The sequence below is a fragment of the Ranitomeya variabilis genome, chromosome 1, assembly GCF_051348905.1.
Source record: "Ranitomeya variabilis isolate aRanVar5 chromosome 1, aRanVar5.hap1, whole genome shotgun sequence".
Classification (NCBI taxonomy): Eukaryota; Metazoa; Chordata; class Amphibia; order Anura; family Dendrobatidae; genus Ranitomeya; species Ranitomeya variabilis.
The window spans coordinates 593,047,731-593,069,738 of record NC_135232.1 but is presented as its reverse complement, the minus strand read 5'-3'; the positions used below and the strand labels follow the sequence as shown (position 1 = coordinate 593,069,738).

Here is a 22,008-nt window from a genome sequence, read left to right as displayed (position 1 = left end):
CCCCTGTGATATTCCCTCTGTGTCCCCTGTGATATTCCCTCTGTGCCCCTGTGATATTCCCTCTGTGCCCCCTGTGATACACCCTCTGTGCCCCCTGTGATACACCCTCTGTGCCCCCTGTGATACACCCTCTGTGCCCCCTGTGATACTGCCTGTGTCCCCTGTGATATTCCCTCTGTGCCCCCTGTGATATTCCCTCTGTGCCCCGTGATACTCCCTGTGTCCCCTGTGATATTCCCTCTGTGCCCCCTGTGATATTCCCTGTGCCCCCTGTGATATTCCCTCTGTGCCCCGTGATATTCCCTCTGTGCCCTGTGATATTCCCTGTGCCCCCTGTGATATTCCCTCTGTGCCCCCTGTGATATTCCCTCTGTGCCCCCTGTGATACTCCCTGTGATATTCCCTCTGTGCCCCCTGTGATATTCCCTCTTTGCCCCCTGTGATATTCCCTGTGCCCCCTGTGATATTCCCTCTGTGTCCCCTGTGATATTCCCTCTGTGCCCCCTGTGATACTCCCTCTGTACCCCCTGTGATATTCCCTCTGTGTCCCCTGTGATATTCCCTCTGTGCCCCCTGTGATATTCCCTCTGTGCCCCCTGTGATACACCCTCTGTGCCCCCTGTGATACTGCCTGTGTCCCCTGTGATATTCCCTCTGTGCCCCCTGTGATACACCCTCTGTGCCCCCTGTGATACACCCTCTGTGCCCCCTGTGATACTGCCTGTGTCCCCTGTGATATTCCCTCTGTGCCCCCTGTGATATTCCCTCTGTGCCCCGTGATACTCCCTGTGTGCTGTGTCCCCTGTGATATTCCCTCTGTGCCCCGTGATACTCCCTGTGTCCCCTGTGATATTCCCGCTGTGTTACCTTCCATGCCCACTTTTAGTCACTTGTATATTTCTGTAATTCATTATTAACGTTTTCACAAATAAATACATTGTGGAGATAAGACTGCACCCTGTAACGTTGTGTGGCGGGTGAGACCGTCAGGGGAGTGAGCGCTGTATGATAGTGGCGCTATTACAGGCACACAAGACACAACGGGCCCACTGGTGCCCGAGGAGATTGGAGAAGCTACACGTACACAGCGGCTACATCCAGTCAGGAGAAGACTACATCTCCCGGCATGCCTTGGATTGACGCACGTTAGGTGCGCACGCAGAGGACGCGCTGTTCCTCGCCGGCCTCCGTACGGGGGAGGCGGAAGTGGCGCTCCGGGAAGATGGGGCTGGCCGTGTTTTTCGGCTGCACCTTTGTGGCCTTCGGGCCGGCGCTGTCGCTGTTTATCTTGACTATCGCCGGGGACCCGCTGAGAGTTATCATCCTGGTGGCTGGGTATGGTAGTCCTGGTGCTCTGTGGCGCCTTATTGCTTTGCTTCCTGTTGGCTAGGGAATAGTTCTAGTAAGGGGCCGATAGTGCTGCTGTGTTATCAGTGTGGTCACAGCAGCACAGAGTGTTTCAGGGGAGGCTGAGGGAATATCTGTGTGATGGGACAGGGTCAGGGTGTGAGGCCAGGCATGGAGGACAGTGGTCTGACAGCGCGTGGACGAGTGTGCACAGCAGCACAGAGTGTTTCAGGGGAGGCAGAGGCAATATCTGAGGTGAGGCATGGAGGACAGTGGTCTGACAGCGCGTGGACGAGTGTGCACAGCAGCACAGAGTGTTTCAGGGGAGGCAGAGGGAATATCTGTGTGATGGGTCAGGGTGTGAGGTGAGGCATGGAGGACAGTGGTCTGACAGCGCGTGGACGAGTGTGCACAGCAGCACAGAGTGTTTCAGGGGAGGCTGAGGGAATATCTGTGTGATGGGTCAGGGTGTGAGGTGAGGCATGGAGGACAGTGGTCTGACAGCGGGTGGGCGAGTGTGCACAGCAGCACAGAGTGTTTCAGGGGAGGCAGAGGGAATATCTGAGGTGAGGCATGGAGGACAGTGGTCTGACAGCGGGTGGGCGAGTGTGCACAGCAGCACAGAGTGTTTCAGGGGAGGCAGAGGGAATATCTGAGGTGAGGCATGGAGGACAGTGGTCTGACAGCGGGTGGACGAGTGTGCACAGCAGCACAGAGTGTTTCAGGGGAGGCAGAGGGAATATCTGAGGTGAGGCATGGAGGACAGTGGTCTGACAGCGGGTGGGCGAGTGTGCACAGCAGCACAGAGTGTTTCAGGGGAGGCAGAGGGAATATCTGAGGTGAGGCATGGAGGACAGTGGTCTGACAGCGGGTGGACGAGTGTGCACAGCAGCACAGAGTGTTTCAGGGGAGGCAGAGGGAATATCTGAGGTGAGGCATGGAGGACAGTGGTCTGACAGCGGGTGGGCGAGTGTGCACAGCAGCACAGAGTGTTTCAGGGGAGGCAGAGGGAATATCTGAGGTGAGGCATGGAGGACAGTGGTCTGACAGCGGGTGGGCGAGTGTGCACAGCAGCACAGAGTGTTTCAGGGGAGGCAGAGGCAATATCTGAGGTGAGGCATGGAGGACAGTGGTCTGACAGCGGGTGGACGAGTGTGCACAGCAGCACAGAGTGTTTCAGGGGAGGCAGAGGGAATATCTGAGGTGAGGCATGGAGGACAGTGGTCTGACGGGGGTGGACGAGTGTGCACAGCAGCACAGAGTGTTTCAGGGGAGGCTGAGGGAATATCTGTGTGATGGGTCAGGGTGTGAGGTGAGGCATGGAGGACAGTGGTCTGACGGGGGTGGACGAGTGTGCACAGCAGCACAGAGTGTTTCATGGGAGGCTGAGGGAATATCTGTGTGATGGGTCAGGGTGTGAGGTGAGGCATGGAGGACAGTGGTCTGACGCGGGTGGACGAGTGTGCACAGCAGCACAGAGTGTTTCAGGGGAGGCTGAGGGAATATCTGTGTGATGGGTCAGGGTGTGAGGTGAGGCATGGAGGACAGTGGTCTGACGGGGGTGGACGAGTGTGCACAGCAGCACAGAGCATGTCAGGCTAGGCCTGTGATTGTCAGTGACTGCCCCCAGCCAGCAGAGCTAGGGAGGAGGGGGTCAAATTGAAGAACAAACTATTAGGAGGTAGCAGAGGTTTTTGTACTGTTGTAACTTTATTAGTACTCGATGGTGAACGCTGTGTCATGTGACCTCTCTTCCCCCTCCCGGCAGCTCCTTCTTCTGGTTGGTGTCAGTGCTCTTCTCCTCTTTGATCTGGTTCATCTCCGTCCAAGTCAGTGACCGGAACGACTCCCGCCTCCAGTACGGCCTGTTAATATTTGGGGCGGCCATCTCCGTCCTGCTGCAGGAAGCCTTCCGGTACGCCTACTACAGGCTGCTGAAGTAAGTGCCGCTCACAGCTGCTTGCTGTCAGTGAGTGCAAACCTTTGTGTTTATTTTTTTTTTATTACATCTTTTTAAACATTTTATTTATTTAATAGATATTTTGTAAAATATAGGTAATTTGTTTTATTTGTTCGTCCTCGGAGATGTGGACCTGCAATCAATGTAGCGCGTGACAAGGGGCCCTCTGTGTGCCCCTCTTGCTGGCATGTCGATCTCCTTGTCCCCTCAGATCTCACCGTTTATATGCTGCAGTCAGTAATGATCAGCGGCATCTAAGGGGGTGGACGTCAGGAAACCATACCTTTTTTCCTTCCCTTTGTCCCCGCTCACACAGCAACAATCATGGGACCAATCACAAATCAAATCATCGATCTATGAACACTACGATTAGACCCCGCATGGTGCAGAGTAAAAAGGCAGCATGGCGTTGTTCATGTGGACCGAGCTATGGAGGATTATTACCTCTGACTTTTCTCTTCTACAGGAAGGCGGACGAGGGCCTGGCCACCATCAGTGAGGACGGACGATCTCCTATCTCCATCGGGCAGATGGCTTATGGTGAGCAGATGTTACTGCGCTGTAGGATTGGGGTGATCTCTGTGATCTGATCTCGCTCCTGCGCTGTAGGGTCAGGGTGATCTCAGTCCTGCATTGTAGGATCGGGGTGATCTCTGTGATTTGATCTCGGTCCTGCGCTGTAGGATCGGGGTGATCTGATCTAGCTCCTGCGTTGTAGGATCGGGGTGATCTGATCTAGCTCCTGCATTGTAGGATCGGGGTGATCTGATCTCGCTCCTGCGTTGTTGGATCGGGGTGATCTGATCTCGCTCCTGCGTTGTAGGATCGGGGTGATCTGATCTCGCTCCTGCGTTGTAGGATCGGGGTGATATGATCTCGCTCCTGCGTTGTAGGATCGGGGTGATCTGATCTCGCTCCTGCGTTGTAGGATCGGGGTGATCTGATCTCGCTCCTGCGTTGTAGGATCGGGGTGATCTGATCTCGCTCCTGCGTTGTAGGATCGGGGTGATCTGATCTCGCTCCTGCGTTGTAGGATCGGGGTGATATGATCTCGCTCCTGCGTTGTAGGATCGGGGTGATCTGATCTCGCTCCTGCGTTGTAGGATCGGGGTGATCTGATCTCGCTCCTGCGTTGTAGGATCGGGGTGATCTGATCTCGCTCCTGCGTTGTAGGATCGGGGTGATCTGATCTCGCTCCTGCGTTGTAGGATCGGGGTGATCTGATCTCGCTCCTGCGTTGTAGGATCGGGGTGATCTGATCTCGCTCCTGCGTTGTAGGATCGGGGTGATCTGATCTCGCTCCTGCATTGTAGGATCGGGGTGATCTGATCTCGCCCCTGCGTTGTAGGATCGGGGTGATCTGATCTCGCCCCTGCGTTGTAGGATCGGGGTGATCTGATCTCGCCCCTGCGTTGTAGGATCGGGGTGATCTCTGTGATCTGATCTCGCTTTGGTCTTTTGTTTTGTTTTTGTAGTGTCCGGCTTCTCGTTCGGGATCATCAGCGGAGTCTTCTCCGTCATTAATATCTTGGCAGACGCTGTCGGCCCCGGCATCGTGGGCGTCCATGGAGATTCACAGTATTATTTTTTAACTTCAGGTAAGGGTTACCTGAGATGACAGCAGAGAGGAGGAGCACCCAGAGGGTGGGAGAGCTCCATATCCTCCAGACTAAATATATGAGCAGGGGGGTTGGGGGTTCAGAGAGGTCCCTGTTTAAACACGTCAGCATTGCACAGTCATATTGTGGGGAAGCAGAGGAGGTGGCAGAGGGACCCCCGTGTCTAACTGTAAAGATGCCAGGGTCACTTTTGAACCTGGGCCAGGTTTGGAGACCTCTGTGATCCCGGCTGTTGAAAGCAGGTGTATTTAGTAAGTGCAGGTCCAATAACTGGGATCCTAAGATGAGCGGTGCCACAATAGCACTGGTCTTGCCCACGTGTGGTCACCTCTCCAGCCTGCTTCTGCTATCTTATAAGATGTCTGTGGCAGATCCTATTAAATACCCATGTAATGATCGGCATTGCTTCCCCACAGCGTTCCTGACCATGGCGATTGTATTCCTGCACACCTTCTGGGGAATCATTTTCTTTGCAGCCTGTGAAAAGCGGAAACCATTCCACATTGTCGGGGTGGTCCTGAGCCACCTGATTACCTCTGGGTTGGTGAGTCTGGCACCATGCTAAGCTCGCAGTGTCTGTCAGGAGGACATGTTGGGGGTTGTAGTTTTACAACTGCTGCAGAGCTGCTGGGGATGTTTTCTTTCTCATTTCCTTTTTTCTTTTTGGCAGACGTTCCTGAACCCATGGTATGAGGCCAGCCTGATCCCTATATACGTCATCACAGTGGGCATGGGAATATGGGCCTTTGTGGCCGCCGGAGGCAACCACCACAACATACGCAAATGCCTTGCTTGTAAGTACAGGCCGTTTTTTAACAAGCACATCGCATTTTGCATAGAAGTGACGGCTTAGCCCTTAAATGACAACGAGATCTGCGTTGCTGTTTCTTATCTGGATATGGAGGAAATGGGTGTTAAAAATAAAATATATTTATCTATATATCTATCAGTAAATAGAAAATGTATAAAAAAAAATATATCCAGCCTGTCTTTTTTTATTTATTTATTTTTTGTTCTTCCTGATGTTTTGGGTGATACGTAAAAATTAAAAAAATATATATACAAAGTATATATTATATTGAGAATAAATATATATTATATTGAGAATATAATAAATATATAAATGTAATACATTAAATATAATTAATAATAAAACAAAACAAAATTATAAGAAAAAAAAATTTCTTCCCCAACCTCAACACATAAATATCCGATATCACTGATAAAGTAGGCAAAGGGACAATGAAGTGAGAATGTAAAGCTTGAATTTGCATTGTTAACCAGACTGGACTGGCTGCCTTCCCCGCTGTGTAGCGTCACCTCTGCTCTCCACTATCAATCCTGAAGCGGAGGGCCACACAGAAGAGCCACAGTCTGTAGGTGCTCTGCTTACACAGGTGACCCCCTCCCCACCACACACACGGTTTCTGCAGCCCTTTAGTTTTGCAGGATAAGCCTGCGCCAGAGCCGCTTGTGGCTTAAGAGGTAAAACAGAAACTGTTTTGTTTCTGCAGGCAAACGGCAAGAGAGTAACCAGGTTATGGTCTATTCTGCTCTCCAGGTGCCCAATGAGGACTGAAGCCCGCGCTCAGCTGCCGTGCAGCCACCTACAGACATTAACTGAGTCACCATTCAAGTGCTCGACTCTCCCAGAAGCCGGCTTCCACCCCTCCCCCGCTGTTTTCTGTTCTGTTGTCCCCCTCATCCATGAAGACAAGACAGACCCCAACCATCACCTCCTATTGGCATTTTCTTCAGTTGGCGTCCTGCTCCTTCCGTCCCGGCCGCCGGCTCTGGGCCTTCTCAGGCTGTGGGGGCAATCTGGAATTGCTCATCATGTTGAATCCGCCAGTCCATGTGCTGGTCTACTACTACTGGGATCCTCAACCGGTCTACGGCTTTTGTTTTCCATCCGTGCCATATTTTCTCCATCTGTGACAATTGTGTTTTTCATCCGTGCCACTTTGTTTTGTTTGATCTGTGACATTTTTTTTTTGCGTCCATGACATGAATTTGTTTCCATCCGTGACAGTGAGTAGAGAATGGAGAATGGTTCACTCGAAGAAAACTGATCTGTGGACCTTTTAAACCATCTATTTTCAATCCGTTTTTGCTTTTTTTTTTTTTTCTACCCATACATCTGTGGAGATTTAACTACTACTACCCTCATTTTACTGAACTATGATCACTCCGCACTGACGTATTAACAGTACTTACCGAACCTCAGCGATGGGTCAGGATCTATTTTGGTGCCGTATCCTATTTTTTTTTTTATCTGTAGCTGCTTGGTATATACCGTATATATTTTCTTTTTTTTATTATTTTGGAGTTGGCTGTAAATATAAAAGGGCGCCAACTAAAGGCCGAAAGAGGGAACAAACGCCCTTACTCAGCTGCGTATGTAGCCTACGGTTTATTGTAAATGCTTTGCATTACTGTTTCGTACCAGTTTTGAGTTCTTTTTGTGTTTTCTCCTCCACTCACAGCCAAAGCTGCTTTCAAACTCCTATTGGGAGCAGAAAACCATTTAGCTCCACCCACCGGTCATGTGACTTGAGAGCAGAGCTTGGGTTGAACAACTGTCACCTGAGCTCCCACCATACACTACTTCTTTTGGTGTAGCTTTGGTTGGGAATGGAGAAGAAAATGTCATTACTAGAGAAATAAAGCGAAGAGGTGCTTGATGTTTTAGGCAGATTTTTACCTGGAAATTGAGAAGTGGAGTTTACCTTTAAATTGTGTTTGGAGAGGAGTATTGGCGCCAGTTAGAAAGCAGGCAGTTGAAGCCACACCCACGTGGGGGCGGAGTTTTCAAGTAGCATAATTGGCTTGAAGGCTGTTGACATGAATATTAATGGAATTATGAGTAAATTGCATTCTTAAAAGCAAAATTGTTCAGTTATATTAAAGCCCCGCCCCTTTGAAGTAGGCGTGGTTATGTCCGCATGCGGGGGCCAGATAATAGTGGAGGTTTACTGCTGCGGAGATGCTTGTTTATAGGTGTGTCTGTAATACAGGGCCTTAAAGGTGTAGATTAATCCCCAGCTATAGAAGCAGCCATTTTCGGAGGCTAAAGACCCTTTTATTACTTCCCCTAGCAGCCGTTAGACTCAATGGATGCCTCTGTAAAATGTGTCTACGATACCACAGGGAATAAAATAAAAAAGTGTCTCAAGAAAATTGAGTATCCCTTTAAGACCATGAGTACAGTTTAGACTTTTTATTTGGCAGATCACATTTAAAGGGGTTGTCCACCCAGGAAGGATAGCTGACGTTCCGTGGTACCCGTTATTGCCATTCAGGCAGATGAATGAAACTGTCTTAGTGGGGAATAACGGTCTTTGTTGCCCATAGCAACCACTCACAAGTGCGACTTTCAAATTTCCTGAGAATGTGATTGGTTGCTGTGGGCAACAGGTTTTTTCTTTTTGACAGTTTCAAAACTCTTCCGATTAGCATCCTCCACAGGGAGAGATGCTTTTGGCAAATGAAGAAAGCTGTATTAAAAATGTGCATATGGACAATCCCTTTAAGCCTCCAGGTTCCAGTGAACTGCAGGCTACATGGGCCCTATTTCAGCTGCCACGTACATGTCTTAGGTATTTTTTTTTTTATTACTATCTTTGAAGAAATCCAAAGACTTTTTGTTGTAGTTTTTCCGCAGCCATTATCCGACTATGCATTGCAGGGTCTACGGCCTCGTCCTGTCAGCAGCGAATGAACATGTACAAAGCGATCACTACTGTTTATACATCTGCAATACATTTCTCCAATAAAGACACATTTCTTGGTTATGTCAGTGTATTTATATATGTGCAAGTGCGGGGCAACCCGGCAATGAATGTACATGGCAGAGTGGTGAGTGCAGCTCTGGGGTATAATACAGGATCAGTAATGTATGTACACAGTGACTGCACCAGCAGAATAGTGAGTGCAGCCCTGGGGTATAATACAGGATGTAACTCAGGATCAGTAATGTAATGTATGTACACAGTGACTGCACCAGCAGAATAGTGAGTGCAGCCCTGGGGTATAATACAGGATGTAACTCAGGATCAGTAATGTAATGTATGTACAGTGACTGCACCAGCAGAATAGTGAGTGCAGCTCTGGGGTATAATACAGGATGTAACTCAGGATCAGTAATGTATGTACACAGTGATTGCACCAGCAGAATAGTGAGTGCAGCTCTGGGGTATAATACAGGATGTAACTCAGGATCAGTAATGTAATGTATGTACAGTGACTGCACCAGCAGAATAGTGAGTGCAGCTCTGGGGTATAATACAGGATGTAACTCAGGATCAGTAATGTAATGTATGTACAGTGACTGCACCAGCAGAATAGTGAGTGCAGCTCTGGGGTATAATACAGGATGTAACTCAGGATCAGTAATGTATGTACACAGTGACTGCACCAGCAGAATAGTGAGTGCAGCTCTGGGGTATAATACAGGATGTAACTCAGGATCAGTAATGTAATGTATGTACACAGTGACTGCACCAGCAGAATAGTGAGTGCAGCCCTGGGGTATAATACAGGATGTAACTCAGGATCAGTAATGTAATGTATGTACAGTGACTGCACCAGCAGAATAGTGAGTGCAGCTCTGGGGTATAATACAGGATGTAACTCAGGATCAGTAATGTATGTACACAGTGATTGCACCAGCAGAATAGTGAGTGCAGCTCTGGGGTATAATACAGGATGTAACTCAGGATCAGTAATGTAATGTATGTACAGTGACTGCACCAGCAGAATAGTGAGTGCAGCTCTGGGGTATAATACAGGATGTAACTCAGGATCAGTAATGTAATGTATGTACAGTGACTGCACCAGCAGAATAGTGAGTGCAGCTCTGGGGTATAATACAGGATGTAACTCAGGATCAGTAATGTATGTACACAGTGACTGCACCAGCAGAATAGTGAGTGCAGCTCTGGGGTATAATACAGGATGTAACTCAGGATCAGTAATGTAATGTATGTACAGTGACTGCACCAGCAGAATAGTGAGTGCAGCTCTGGGGTATAATACAGGATGTAACTCAGGATCAGTAATGTATGTACACAGTGACTGCACCAGCAGAATAGTGAGTGCAGCTCTGGAGTATAATACAGGATGTAACTCAGGATCAGTAATGTAATGTATGTACACAGTGACTACACCAGCAGAATAGTGAGTGCAGCTCTGGGGTATAATACAGGATGTAACTGAGGATCAGTACAGGATCAGTAATGTATGTACACAGTGACTGCAATAGCAGAATAGTGAGTACAGCTCTGGGGTATAATACAGGATGTAACTCAGGATCAGTACAGGATCAGTAATGTAATGTATGTACACAGTGACTGCACCAGCAGAATAGTGAGTGCAGCTCTGGAGTATAATACAGAATGTAACTCAGGATCAGTAATGTATGTACACAGTGACTGCACCAGCAGAATAGTGAATGCAGCTCTGGAGCATAATACAGGATGTAACTCTGGATCAGTACAGGATCAGTAATGTATGTACACAGTGGCTGCACCAGCAGAATAGTGAGTGCAGCTATGGAGCATAATACAGGATGTAACTCTGGATCAGCACAGGATCAGTAATGTATGTACACAGTGACTGCACTAGCAGAATAGTGAGTGCAGCTCTGGAGCATAAAACAGGATGTAACTCCGGATCAGTACAGGATCAGTAATGTATGTACACAGTGACTGCACCTGCAGAATAGTGAGCGCAGCTCTGGAGTATAATACCGGATGTAACTCGGGATCAGTACAGGATCAGTAATGTATGTACACAGTGACTGCACCAGCAGAATGGTGAGTGCAGCTCTGGAGCATAATACAGGATGTAACTCTAGATCAGTAATGTATGTACACAGTGACTACACTAGCAGAATAGTGAGTGCAGCTCTGGAGTATAATACAGGATGTAACTCTGGATCAGTACAGGATCAGTAATGTATGTACACAGTGACTGCACTAGCAGAATAGTGAGTGCAGCTCTGGAGCATAATACAGGATGTAACTCTAGATCAGCAATGTATGTACACAGTGACTGCACTAGCAGAATAGTGAGTGCAGCTCTGGAGCATAACACAGGATGTAACTCAGGATCAGTAATGTATGTACACAGTGACTGCACCAGCAGACTAGTGAGTGCAGCTCTGGAGTATAATACAAGATGTAACGCACGATCAGTAATGTAATGTATGTACCACTGACTGCACCAGCAGAATAGTGAGCGCAGCTCTGGGGTATAATACAGGATGTAACTCAGGATCAGTAATGTATGTACACAGTGACTGCACCAGCAGAATAGTGAGTGCAGCTCTGGAGCATAATACAGGATGTAACTCTGGATCAGTACAGGATCAGTAATGTATGTAGACAGTGACTGCACTAGCAGAATAGTGAGTGCAGCTCTGGAGCATAATACAGGATGTAACTCTAGATCAGTAATGTATGTACACAGTGACTGCACCAGCAGAATAGTGAGTGCATCTCTGGAGCATAATAAAGGATGTAACTCAGGATCAGTAATGTAATGTATGTACACAGTGACTGCACCTGCAGAATAGTGAGTGCAGCTCTGGAGCATAATACAGGATGTAACTCTAGATCAGTAATGTATGTACACAGTGACTGCACCAGCAGAATAGTGAGTGCAGCTCTGGAGTATAATACAGGATGTAACTCAGGATCAGTAATGTAATGTATGTACACAGTGACTGCACCAGCAGAATAGTGAGTGCAGCTCTGGGGTATAATACAGGATGTAACTCAGGATCAGTACAGGATCAGTAATGTAATGTAGGTACACAGTGAGTCCACCAGCAGAATAGTGAGTGCAGCTCTGGGGTATAATACAGGATGTAACTCAGGATCAGTACAGGATCAGTAATGTAATGTAGGTACACAGTGAGTCCACCAGCAGAATAGTGAGTGCAGCTCTGGGGTATAATACACGATGTAACTCAGGATCAGTAGAGGATCAGTAATGTAATGTAGGTACACAGTGACTGCACCAGCAGAATAGTGAGTGCAGCTCTGGGGTATAATACACGATGTAACTCAGGATCAGTAGAGGATCAGTAATGTAATGTAGGTACACAGTGACTGCACCAGCAGAATAGTGAGTGCAGCTCTGGGGTATAATGCAGGATGTAATTCAGGATCAGTAATGTAATGTAGGTACACAGTGACTGCACCAGCAGAATAGTGAGTGCAGCTCTGGGGTATAATACACGATGTAACTCAGGATTAGTACAGGATCAGTAATGTATGTACACAGTGACTGCACTAGCAGAATAGTGAGTGCAGCTCTGGAGTATAATACAGGATGTAACTCAGGATCAGTACAGGATCAGTAATGTAATGTAGGTACACAGTGACTGCACCAGCAGAATAGTGAGTGCAGCTCTGGGGTATAATGCAGGATGTAACTCAGGATCAGTACAGGATCAGTAATGTAATGTAGCTACACAGTGACTGCACCAGCAGAATAGTGAGTGCAGCTCTGGAGAGTAATAGCAATGTATGTGTACACATCTGTTGCCTACAATTACTACTTTTATTGTAGAGCTTTACTATTACAAAATAAATTGAACACACAAGTCATGGACGGACAGACAGACATTACACTGTTCTCGCACATTACTGGGCCTGTGCTGACAGCCATTTTGGAAACAAGTGAAGCTAAAGCCTCGTGCCTCGGACATCTGCACATGCTGATAAAACCCACGTAGGGCATTGGCTTCCTCCACGGTATACCAGCCACACAAGAAACATAACATATTGTCTTCCAGAATGTGATTTCCTACATATTGCAGAAGCCACTGGCACAGAGAGGTTAATGTGATATTGCAGAACAGGGAAGAAGCTGAAGGCACTTGTATGTAGTGGGTAGCTTTAGTCTGGGGATGTGTGTCAGTGGGGTACACAGAGGGTGTATTTTCTTGACCGCCTTATGCTGAGGCTTGCTTCCATCTCCAGTCCTCTATTCGAGGCCTGCTGGTGTGCTGCAGGTTGCTGACCCCTGCAGCATTTTCTCCCATGGAAGCACCCACTACTTCCACCTACAAAACACATCACCTTCTCACTATTTCAGGATCTCTGGTTGCTGTCTGTGCACATTGCAGATGTGACGGATTGAGGAAGGCAGGAGGTGCAGGTCGTGGGGTTCTCGTTCCAATATGCTGGTAGTGGTGGTGCCCCAGCACCTGGCCCTGGTCCATATAATATGGTATACTGAATGTCTACAGTTTGCAGCAGCATCTTTAGAAAAAATACATTTCACAGTCTTGATAAAGGCTCCGGAGCAGGAGCGCAGTCTCAGTCTTATAAAGCCTTCATATTTGCAGTTTAAGCCTTGATGCCCCCGGCTTGTTCAGAGGGGCCCGAGGTCTGTGCTCTGTGTTTCCTACGCAAACAATGGGAAATAAGTTTATTGTGCACATATACTCTTCATAGAAAGTAAAGGTGACTGCAATGCCCACAGTGGCCTGCAGGTGGCGATAAATGATTACATTACTCTTTGGCATCCTTGTGACATTGGCGTAAACCACACAGCAGAAGACCGCAGCATAGCCAGCAAGAGCTTGGCAGTCATCACCATGTAATGGAGGCAGAATCAATATTCTGCTCAATGACTTCATGTTTTCATTAAAGGGGTTTATTTTAAAGGGGATGTCTCAGAAAATGATCACTTTTATTTTTTTTTTTTTTCAAAATTCTTAAAAAAAAGTCTTAGTATAATTTTTACACTTACCACTGACTTTATTTTTCACTTAATATTTCAAGAGTTTTCAGCATACTAATTATCATCACAGGCATGTTTACAGTGACTGTAAACACCTCTATGTAAAGGTCCACTTATGAGAAAAGGTGATGTCACAGTTGCCCCTGCCCCACATGCCTGCACAGTGACCTTGGTACATGCTCATTAGATGCTTTAATATAAAAGATGGGAGTGGAGTCTGTTTATTGCTGCTACTGTACATGTGAAGTTTCATGAAACAGGACGTTAAAATCTAAAAGGCTGCAATAGAGATTGTGATATTGAGAAAAAGTCAAAAAATACACTTAAAAATAAACCTGATTTTATTATTGTTTTTCAAGAAGACATTTTCTGATGCCATTTTCCCTTTTAAAACTGTATGCTTCTGTTATCATGGCAGCGTTATTTAAGGCAAAGACTCCTTACCTGACTTGTTTGACGATATAGTACAAAACTAAAGAGAGACCCAGCAGTCCAAGGAATGTTCCAAAAACGATACCGAGAATTTTACCTTTTAAGGGAGGGAAACAAAAATGTTATATTCATTCTCAGTTATTTTCTTTTGAATTGTATGACAGAAAAGGGGCATTACCTGTAGTTAAGGCCGGTTCTGTAGGAGAAAAGAAATGGAAGAATAGTTACAAATATATAAAGATGTATAGGACTTAGGATGGGTCATGAATATAATATTGCTGGGGCGCCGATATCTTGTAGCCCCCCTGATGGTAAGACAGTTACAGCTCCATACACTGTTAAGTCGCCATCCTTGGTACTGGATCTCCCATTAAATGGATTGGGATCTGAGCTGCAGTAGCGGAAACAGGCCACAACGTGGTGTTCAGAGCTGTGTTGTTCTGTCTCTGTACATTCGGCTACCTAAGGATTGGCCATAAGTTCTGGAAAATCCCTATCCTTAAGTAAGAACCCCTAATCTATACACATATACAGGGTGGGCCATTTATAAAGTTAAATCCAAAATGGCCGCCTTCAAAATGGCCGCCATGGTCACCACCCATTTTGAAAAGTTTTCCCCTCCCATATACTAATGTGCCACAAACAGGAACTTGATATCACCAACCATTCCCATTTTATTTAGGTGTAACCATATAAATGGCCCACCCTGTACGTATGGTATGATCCAACCCTTGTAATACGCTATAATTTGAGCTAGAGATGAGCCTACTGTCCCTACATATACATGCATGGTATGGTCCAACATCTTAGCAATTTTAGCGAAGATGTAGGGAAGGAGAATTGGAGGTGAACACTAGATCATACCTAACCGTGAAAGATGAAGGTCACCATCATAGGTTGGATAGCACAGATTTGCAAGTATTTAGGAGATTAAACCTTATTTTGAGGGGGAGGGCAGGCAACATTACAGCCGGATGTGTTGGGAAGTTGGCTGAAGTCATGGATGTAGGGTCATATGTGTAAGGATGATGATGATCCGGATATATAGACTGACTCACGCATCACGAATGAGGAATATACAGCCCTCTGGTTGAGCGGCTGAGGATGCCGCACGTTGCTCTGCAGGACCACCGAGGGAGAACTGGCTTTGGTAGAATAAAGCATTGTCTGAATCTTCTCCATCTACAAGTCACAAATGTAAAAAAAAAAAGTTGTCCAAGACAAACAAGTCCACTGATTTATATTTTTTGGGGTCAATGAGACTGACCTGAGACATTGAGATCTGGACTTTGTTGTAGAAGACGGTCCACACCACACTCTCATGGCAGGGTGGAGTGGTTAAGGAGCCCCCATATCGGAAATACTGGTCTGGACCTTCAGGAAGCAGCGCCTCGATATTGAAGGTTGGGACGGACACGCTCTGATCTGCCGGACACATAGCTGACGTTAGTAGGGGGAGGGTCCTGAGGCTGCGGAGCCGTGTCGCACATTTCTGGCTTTTCTTACCTGCATAGGTGACCTTATCCAAGTAGCTGATGATCTTCCCGTAGGCAGCGTTATCTTCACTACCAGTCTGTAGACAGAAGAAGGCTGTAGGTTGTAGCTTTACACTACAGTCTCCTCCACATGTTAAAAAGGGAGGAGAATATTCTATAATTTTGTACATGTACAGATAATATCACATCTCTCACCTCTATTAAGACCCCCAGCACCGCCAGTCCGTTCAGCTTGTCTTTGGCTTCATTGATATTTGGGAACTTGTCCGAGTTGTAATGGACAATGTGTAACTAGGGTGGAAGAAGATCGGATGTTAAAAATCCCCTTTATACAGTAATAATATTGTGGTTGCCTGCAGCAGCCAATAGGGGGAGCTCTCTGTATACAGATTTATCATTGGCTCCTATGGAGCAGTGTAAATCTGTATGCACTACCTTGGGTTTAGTAGCAGAAAAATGCAGTACCCTCTCCCAAAAGGATTATTAAAATAACAGAAGTTATGACCTATGTAGATAAACTAGTACTAATGAACTAACAGACCACAGGTTAACCCTGGATGCCCTGGTCATAGGCGGAGTGACGGGAGGCCGATAGGTAATAACATACGACATACTGATAGGATGCTACAACCCCACAGTATGGGAAGTGGAGGGACAATTTGCTGACGCCACGGTCTGCGTTATTAAGTGCTCTTTGTTCTGTGAGCTCGGAGCGACATGGGGAGGCTGTCCGCGGTGCGTAAGCACATTCCTGCAATCAGCAGAAGAGACCCTGCAGCTCTGTAATCCTTATGGGGTTACTGAGATAGAAAACTGACTGACTATAAACCAAGGCAGGATAGCAACTACTACAAAACAACCAGAAATGTAGTCACACAGCAAGATGAACTATAGGGGGCCCCAAAGCCAGAGGTACATCATATGTATCATTAGGTAATACATTCTGTAATATACTCCAGAGCTGCACTCACTATTCTGCTGGAGCAGTCACTCCATTACATTACACTGATCCTGAGTTACATCCTGTATTATACTCCAGAGCTGCAATCACTATTCTGCTGGTGTAGTCACTGTGTACATACACTACATTACTGATCCTGTACTGATCCCGAGTTACATCCTGTATTATACTCCAGAGCTGCACTCACTATTCTGCTGGTGCAGTCACTGTGTACATACATTACATTACTGATCCTGAGTTACACCCTGTATTATACTCCACAGCTGCACTCACTATTCTGCTGGTGCAGTCACTGTGTACATATATTACATTACTGATCCTGTACTGATCCTGAGTTACATCCTGTACTATACTCCAGAGCTGCACTCACTATTCTGCTGGAGCAGTCACTGCATTACATTACGGATCTTGAGATGCATCCTGTATTATACTCCAGAGCTGCGCTCACTATTCTGCTGGTGCAGTCACTGTGTACATACATTATATTACTGATCCTGAGTTACATCCTGTATTATATTCCAGAGCTGCACTCACTATTCTGCTGGTGCAGTCACTGTGTACATACAGACATTACTAATCCTGTACTGATCCTGAGTTACATCCTGTATTATACTCCAGAGCTGCACTCACTATTCTGCTGGTGCGGTCACTGTGTACATACATTACATTACTGATCCTGAGTTACATCCTGTATTATACCCCAGAGCTGCACTCACTATTCCGCTGGTGCAGTCACTGTGTACATACATTACATTACTGATCCTGAGTTACATCCTGTATTATACTCCAGAGCTGCACTCACTATTCTGCTTGTGCAATCACCGTGTACATACATTACATTACTGATCCTGAGTTACATCCTGTATTATACCCCAGAGCTGCACTCACTATTCTGCTGGTGCAGTCACTGTGTACATATATTACATTACTGATCCCGTACTGATCCTGAGTTACATCCTGTATTATACCCCAGAGCTCCACTCACTATTCTGCTGGTATAGTCACTTTGTACATACATTACATTACCGATCCTGTACTGATCCTGAGTTACATCCTGTACTATAGAGCTGCACTCACTATTCTGCTGGAGCAGTCACTGCATTACATTACTGATCTTGAGTTGCATCCTGTATTATACTCCAGAGCTGCTCTCACTATTCTGCTGGTGCAGTCACTGTATACATACATTACATTACTGATCCTGAGTTACATCCTGTATTATACCCCAGAGCTGCTCTCACTATTCTGCTGGTGCAGTCACTGTGTACATACATTATATTACTGATCCTGAGTTACATCCTGTATTATACTCCAGAGCTGCACTCACTATTCTACTGGTGCAGTCACCGTGTACATACATTACATTACTGATCCTGAGTTACATGCTGTATTATACTCCAGAGCTGCACTCACTATTCTGCTGGTGCAGTCACTGTGTACATACATTACATTACTGATCCCGAGTTACATGCTGTATTATACTCCAGAGCTGCACTCACTATTCTGCTGCTGCAATCTCCGTGTACATACATTACATTACTGATCCTGAGTTACATCCTGTATCATACTCCAGAGCTGCACTTCCTATTCTGCTGGTGCAGTCAATGTGTACATACATTATATTACCATGAAACAAGACCCACACATGGTTCTCAGCTCATGTGATGGGTAGACTGGGCTTCATATATCCAATTCTAGTCCATTTGTTGGATCAAAGTTCTCTACTAAAGAGAAACATGGTGACCTGACAAAACATTTTTTTACCCCAATTTTATGTATTTAACATGTGCATTATGGGACACATCTGATGCTATTGGCATGTAGCCTTCAGGTTATTCTTCCATAGTCTGAGTCCTGGCTGACGGAGCTGTTGGCAGTTATGGATAAGGCAGATGGGATAAACATTTAAAAAAGATTTAGTTGATGTGAACTTAGTGCTGCAAACCGTGTGATAAGATTATGAGCTTTCACACAAAAGTAGCCTTGACATTTCCATATCTCTACCAAGAATACTAAGGTGAAGCTTAATCCTAAATATTACTTATATTCTTGGATCAGTATTGTAGTAGTTATATTCTTGTACATAACATCACTATTATAGTAGTTTCATTCTTGTACATAGGGGCAGTATTATAGTAGTTATATTCTTGCACATAGGGGGCAGTATTATAGTAGTTATATTCTTGTACATAGGAGCAGTATTATAGTAGTTATATTCTTGTACATACCAGCAGTATTATAGTAGTTATATTCTTGTACATAGGGAGCCGTATTGTAGTAGTTATATTCTTGTACATAGGGACAGTATTATAGTAGTTATATTCTTGTACATAGGAGCAGTATTATAGTAGTTATATTCTTGTACATAGTGGCAGTATTATAGTAGTTATATTCTTGTACATAGGAGCAGTATTATAGTAGTTATATTCTTGTACATAGGAGCAGTATTATAGTAGTTATATTCTTGTACATAGGAGCAGTATTATAGTAGTTAATAATAATAATAATAATAATAATAATTTTATTTATATAGCGCCAACATATTCCGCAGCGCTTTACAACTTATAGAGGGGACTTATACAGACAACAGACATTACAGCATAACAGAAATCACAGTTCAAAACAGATACCAGGAGGAATGAGGGCCCTGCTGCTCGCAAGCTTACAATCTATGAGGAAAAGGGGAGACACAAGAGGTGGATGGTAACAATTGCTTTAGTTATTTGGACCAGCCATAGTGTAAGGCTCGGGTGTTCATGTAAAGCTGCATGAACCAGTTAACTGCCTAAGTATGTAACAGTACAGACACAGAGGCTATTAACTGCATAAAGTGTATGAGAACATGATGGAGGAACGTGATTATGTTGTTGTTTTTTATTAATAGGCCACACAGGGATAATTAGGTTAATGCGTTGAGGCGGTAGGCCAATCTGAACAAATGAGTTTTTAGTGCACGCTTAAAACTGTGGGGATTGGGGATTAATTGTATTAACCTAGGTAGTGCATTCCAAAGAATCGGCGCCGCACGTGTAAAGTCTTGGAGACGGGAGTGGGAGGTTCTGATTATTGAGGATGCTAACCTGAGGTCATTAGCAGAGCGGAGGGCACGGGTAGGTTGGTAGACTGAGACCAGAGAGGAGATGTAGGGTGGTGCTGAGCCATGGAGTGCTTTGTGGATGAGGGTAGTAGTTTTGTACTGGATTCTGGATTGGATGGGTAGCCAGTGTAATGACTGGCACAAGGTAGAGGCATCGGTGTAACGGTTGGCGAGGAATATGATCCTGGCAGCAGCATTCAGGACAGATTGGAGCGGGGAGAGTCTGGTAAAAGGTAGGCCAATTAGTAGAGAGTTACAATAGTCCAGACGAGAATGAATAAGTGAGACAGTAAGAGTTTTTGCAGAGTCGAAAGTAAGAAAAGGGCGAATTCTGGAAATGTTTTTGAGATGCAGTAGTTATATTCTTGTACACAGGAGCAGTATTATAGTAGTTATATTCTTGTACATAGGGAGCCGTATTATAGTAGTTATATTCTTGTACATACGGGCAGAATTATAGTAGTTATATTCTTGTACATAGGGGGCAGTATTATAGTAGTTATATTCTTGTACATAGGAGCTGTATTATAGTAGTTATATTATTGTACATAGGAGCAGTATTATAGTAGTTATATTCTTGTACATAGGAGCAGTATTATAGTAGTTATATTCCTGTACATAAAGGCAGTATTATAGTAGTTATATTCTTGTGCATAGGAGCAGTATTATAGTAGTTATATTCTTGTACATAGGAACAGTATTATAGTAGTTATATTCTTGTACATAGGGAGCCGTTTTTATAGTAGTTATATTCTTGTACATAGGGGCAGTATTATAGTAGTTATATTCTTGTACACAGGAGCAGTATTATAGTAGTTATATTCTTGTACATAGGAGCAGTAATATAGTAGTTATATTCTTGTAGATAGGAGCAGTATTATAGTAGTTATATTCTTGCACATAGGGGCAGTATTATAGTAGTTATATTCTTGCACATAGGGGGCAGTATTATAGTAGTTATATTCTTGTACATAGGAGCAGTGTTATAGTAGTTATATTCTTGTACATAGGAGCAGTATTATAGTAGTTATATTCTTGTACATAAAGGCAGTATTATAGTAGTTATATTCTTGTACATAGGAGCAGTATTATAGTAGTTATATTCTTGTACATAAAGGCAGTATTATAGTAGTTATATTCTTGTACATAGGAGCAGTATTATAATAGTTATATTCTTGTACATAAAGGCAGTATTATAGTAGTTATATTCTTGTACATAGGAGCAGTATTATAGTAGTTATATTCTTGTACATAGGGAGCCGTATTATAGTAGTTATATTCTTGTACATAGGGGCAGTATTATATTAGTTATATTCTTGTACATAGGGGCAGCATTATAGTAGTTATATTCTATTACATAGGAGCAGTATTATAGGAGTTATATTCTTGTACATAGAGGCAGTATTATAGTAGTTATATTCTTGTCCATAGGGGTCAGTGTTATAGTAGTTATATTGTTGTACATGGGAGCAGTATTATAATAGTTATATTCTTGTACATAGGGGCAGTATTATAGTAGTTATATTCTTGTCCATAGGGGGCAGTATTATAGTAGTTATATTCTTGTACATGAGAGCAGTATTATAGTATTTATATTCTTGTACATAGGGGGCAGTGTTATAGTAGTTATATTCTTGTACATAGGAGCAGTATTATAGGAGTTAAATTCTTGTACATAGTTGGCAGCATTATAGTAGATATATTCTTGTACATAGGGGCAGTATTATAGTAGTTATATTCTTGTCCATAGGGGGCAGTGTTATAGTAGTTATATTCTTGTACATGGGAGCAGTATTATAATAGTTATATTCTTGTACATAGGGGGCAGTGTTATAGTAGTTATATTCTTGTACATAGGAGCAGTATTATAGGAGTTAAATTCTTGTACATAGTTGGCAGCATTATAGTAGATATATTCTTGTACATAGGGGCAGTATTATAGTAGTTATATTCTTGTCCATAGGGGGCAGTGTTATAGTAGTTATATTCTTGTACATGGGAGCAGTATTATAATAGTTATATTCTTGTACATAGGGGCAGTATTATAGTAGTTATATTCTTGTCCATAGGGGGCAGTATTATAGTAGTTATATTCTTGTACATGAGAGCAGTATTATAGTATTTATATTCTTGTACATAGGGGGCAGTGTTATAGTAGTTATATTCTTGTACATAGGAGCAGTATTATAGGAGTTAAATTCTTGTACATAGTTGGCAGCATTATAGTAGATATATTCTTGTACATAGGGGCAGTATTATAGTAGTTATATTCTTGTATATGGGGGCAGTATTATAGTAGTTATATTCTTGTACATGAGAGCAGTATTATAGTATTTATA

General features: G+C 44.5%; 2 protein-coding genes across 3 annotated transcripts in view; one reads left to right on the top strand and one right to left on the bottom strand.

Moving 5' to 3' along the window:
- The first annotated feature begins 1,138 nt into the window (after positions 1-1,138).
- APH1A (aph-1A gamma-secretase subunit) lies at positions 1,139-8,720 on the top strand. Of its 2 annotated transcripts, none has more exons than XM_077258470.1 (7): positions 1,139-1,335; positions 3,116-3,286; positions 3,774-3,847; positions 4,783-4,905; positions 5,343-5,470; positions 5,597-5,720; positions 6,488-8,720. In XM_077258470.1, exons 1-7 carry the CDS (start codon positions 1,223-1,225, stop codon positions 6,496-6,498), a joined length of 744 nt encoding a protein of 247 aa, XP_077114585.1. In that variant the 5' UTR covers positions 1,139-1,222; the 3' UTR covers positions 6,499-8,720. The 2 variants fall into 2 exon arrangements, with proteins under 2 accessions (XP_077114585.1, XP_077114578.1); XM_077258463.1 differs by having other exon boundaries at positions 1,147-1,335; positions 6,441-8,720.
- A 3,552-nt stretch (positions 8,721-12,272) lies between these two features.
- CA14 (carbonic anhydrase 14) overlaps positions 12,273-22,008 on the bottom strand; it is a 29,559-nt gene continuing 19,823 nt past the window's right edge. The window contains exons 5-11 of the mRNA XM_077258451.1: positions 15,807-15,902; positions 15,622-15,688; positions 15,383-15,540; positions 15,174-15,297; positions 14,294-14,311; positions 14,128-14,212; positions 12,273-13,344 (exon numbers count right to left, since the gene is read on the bottom strand). Of these exons, the coding sequence (XP_077114566.1) occupies positions 13,287-13,344; positions 14,128-14,212; positions 14,294-14,311; positions 15,174-15,297; positions 15,383-15,540; positions 15,622-15,688; positions 15,807-15,902 (606 nt within the window). The 3' untranslated portion in view covers positions 12,273-13,286. The remainder of the gene's footprint in view (positions 13,345-14,127; positions 14,213-14,293; positions 14,312-15,173; positions 15,298-15,382; positions 15,541-15,621; positions 15,689-15,806; positions 15,903-22,008) is intronic.

Coding starts and splice junctions, on each gene's coding strand:
- APH1A (XM_077258463.1), top strand. CDS start 1,223: ATGGGGCTGGCCGTGTTTTTCGGCTGCACCTTTGTGGCCTTCGGGCCG. Junction 3,287..3,773: donor GCCTACTACAGGCTGCTGAA/GTAAGTGCCGCT, acceptor TCTCTTCTACAG/GAAGGCGGACGAGGGCCTGG. Junction 4,906..5,342: donor GTATTATTTTTTAACTTCAG/GTAAGGGTTACC, acceptor GCTTCCCCACAG/CGTTCCTGACCATGGCGATT.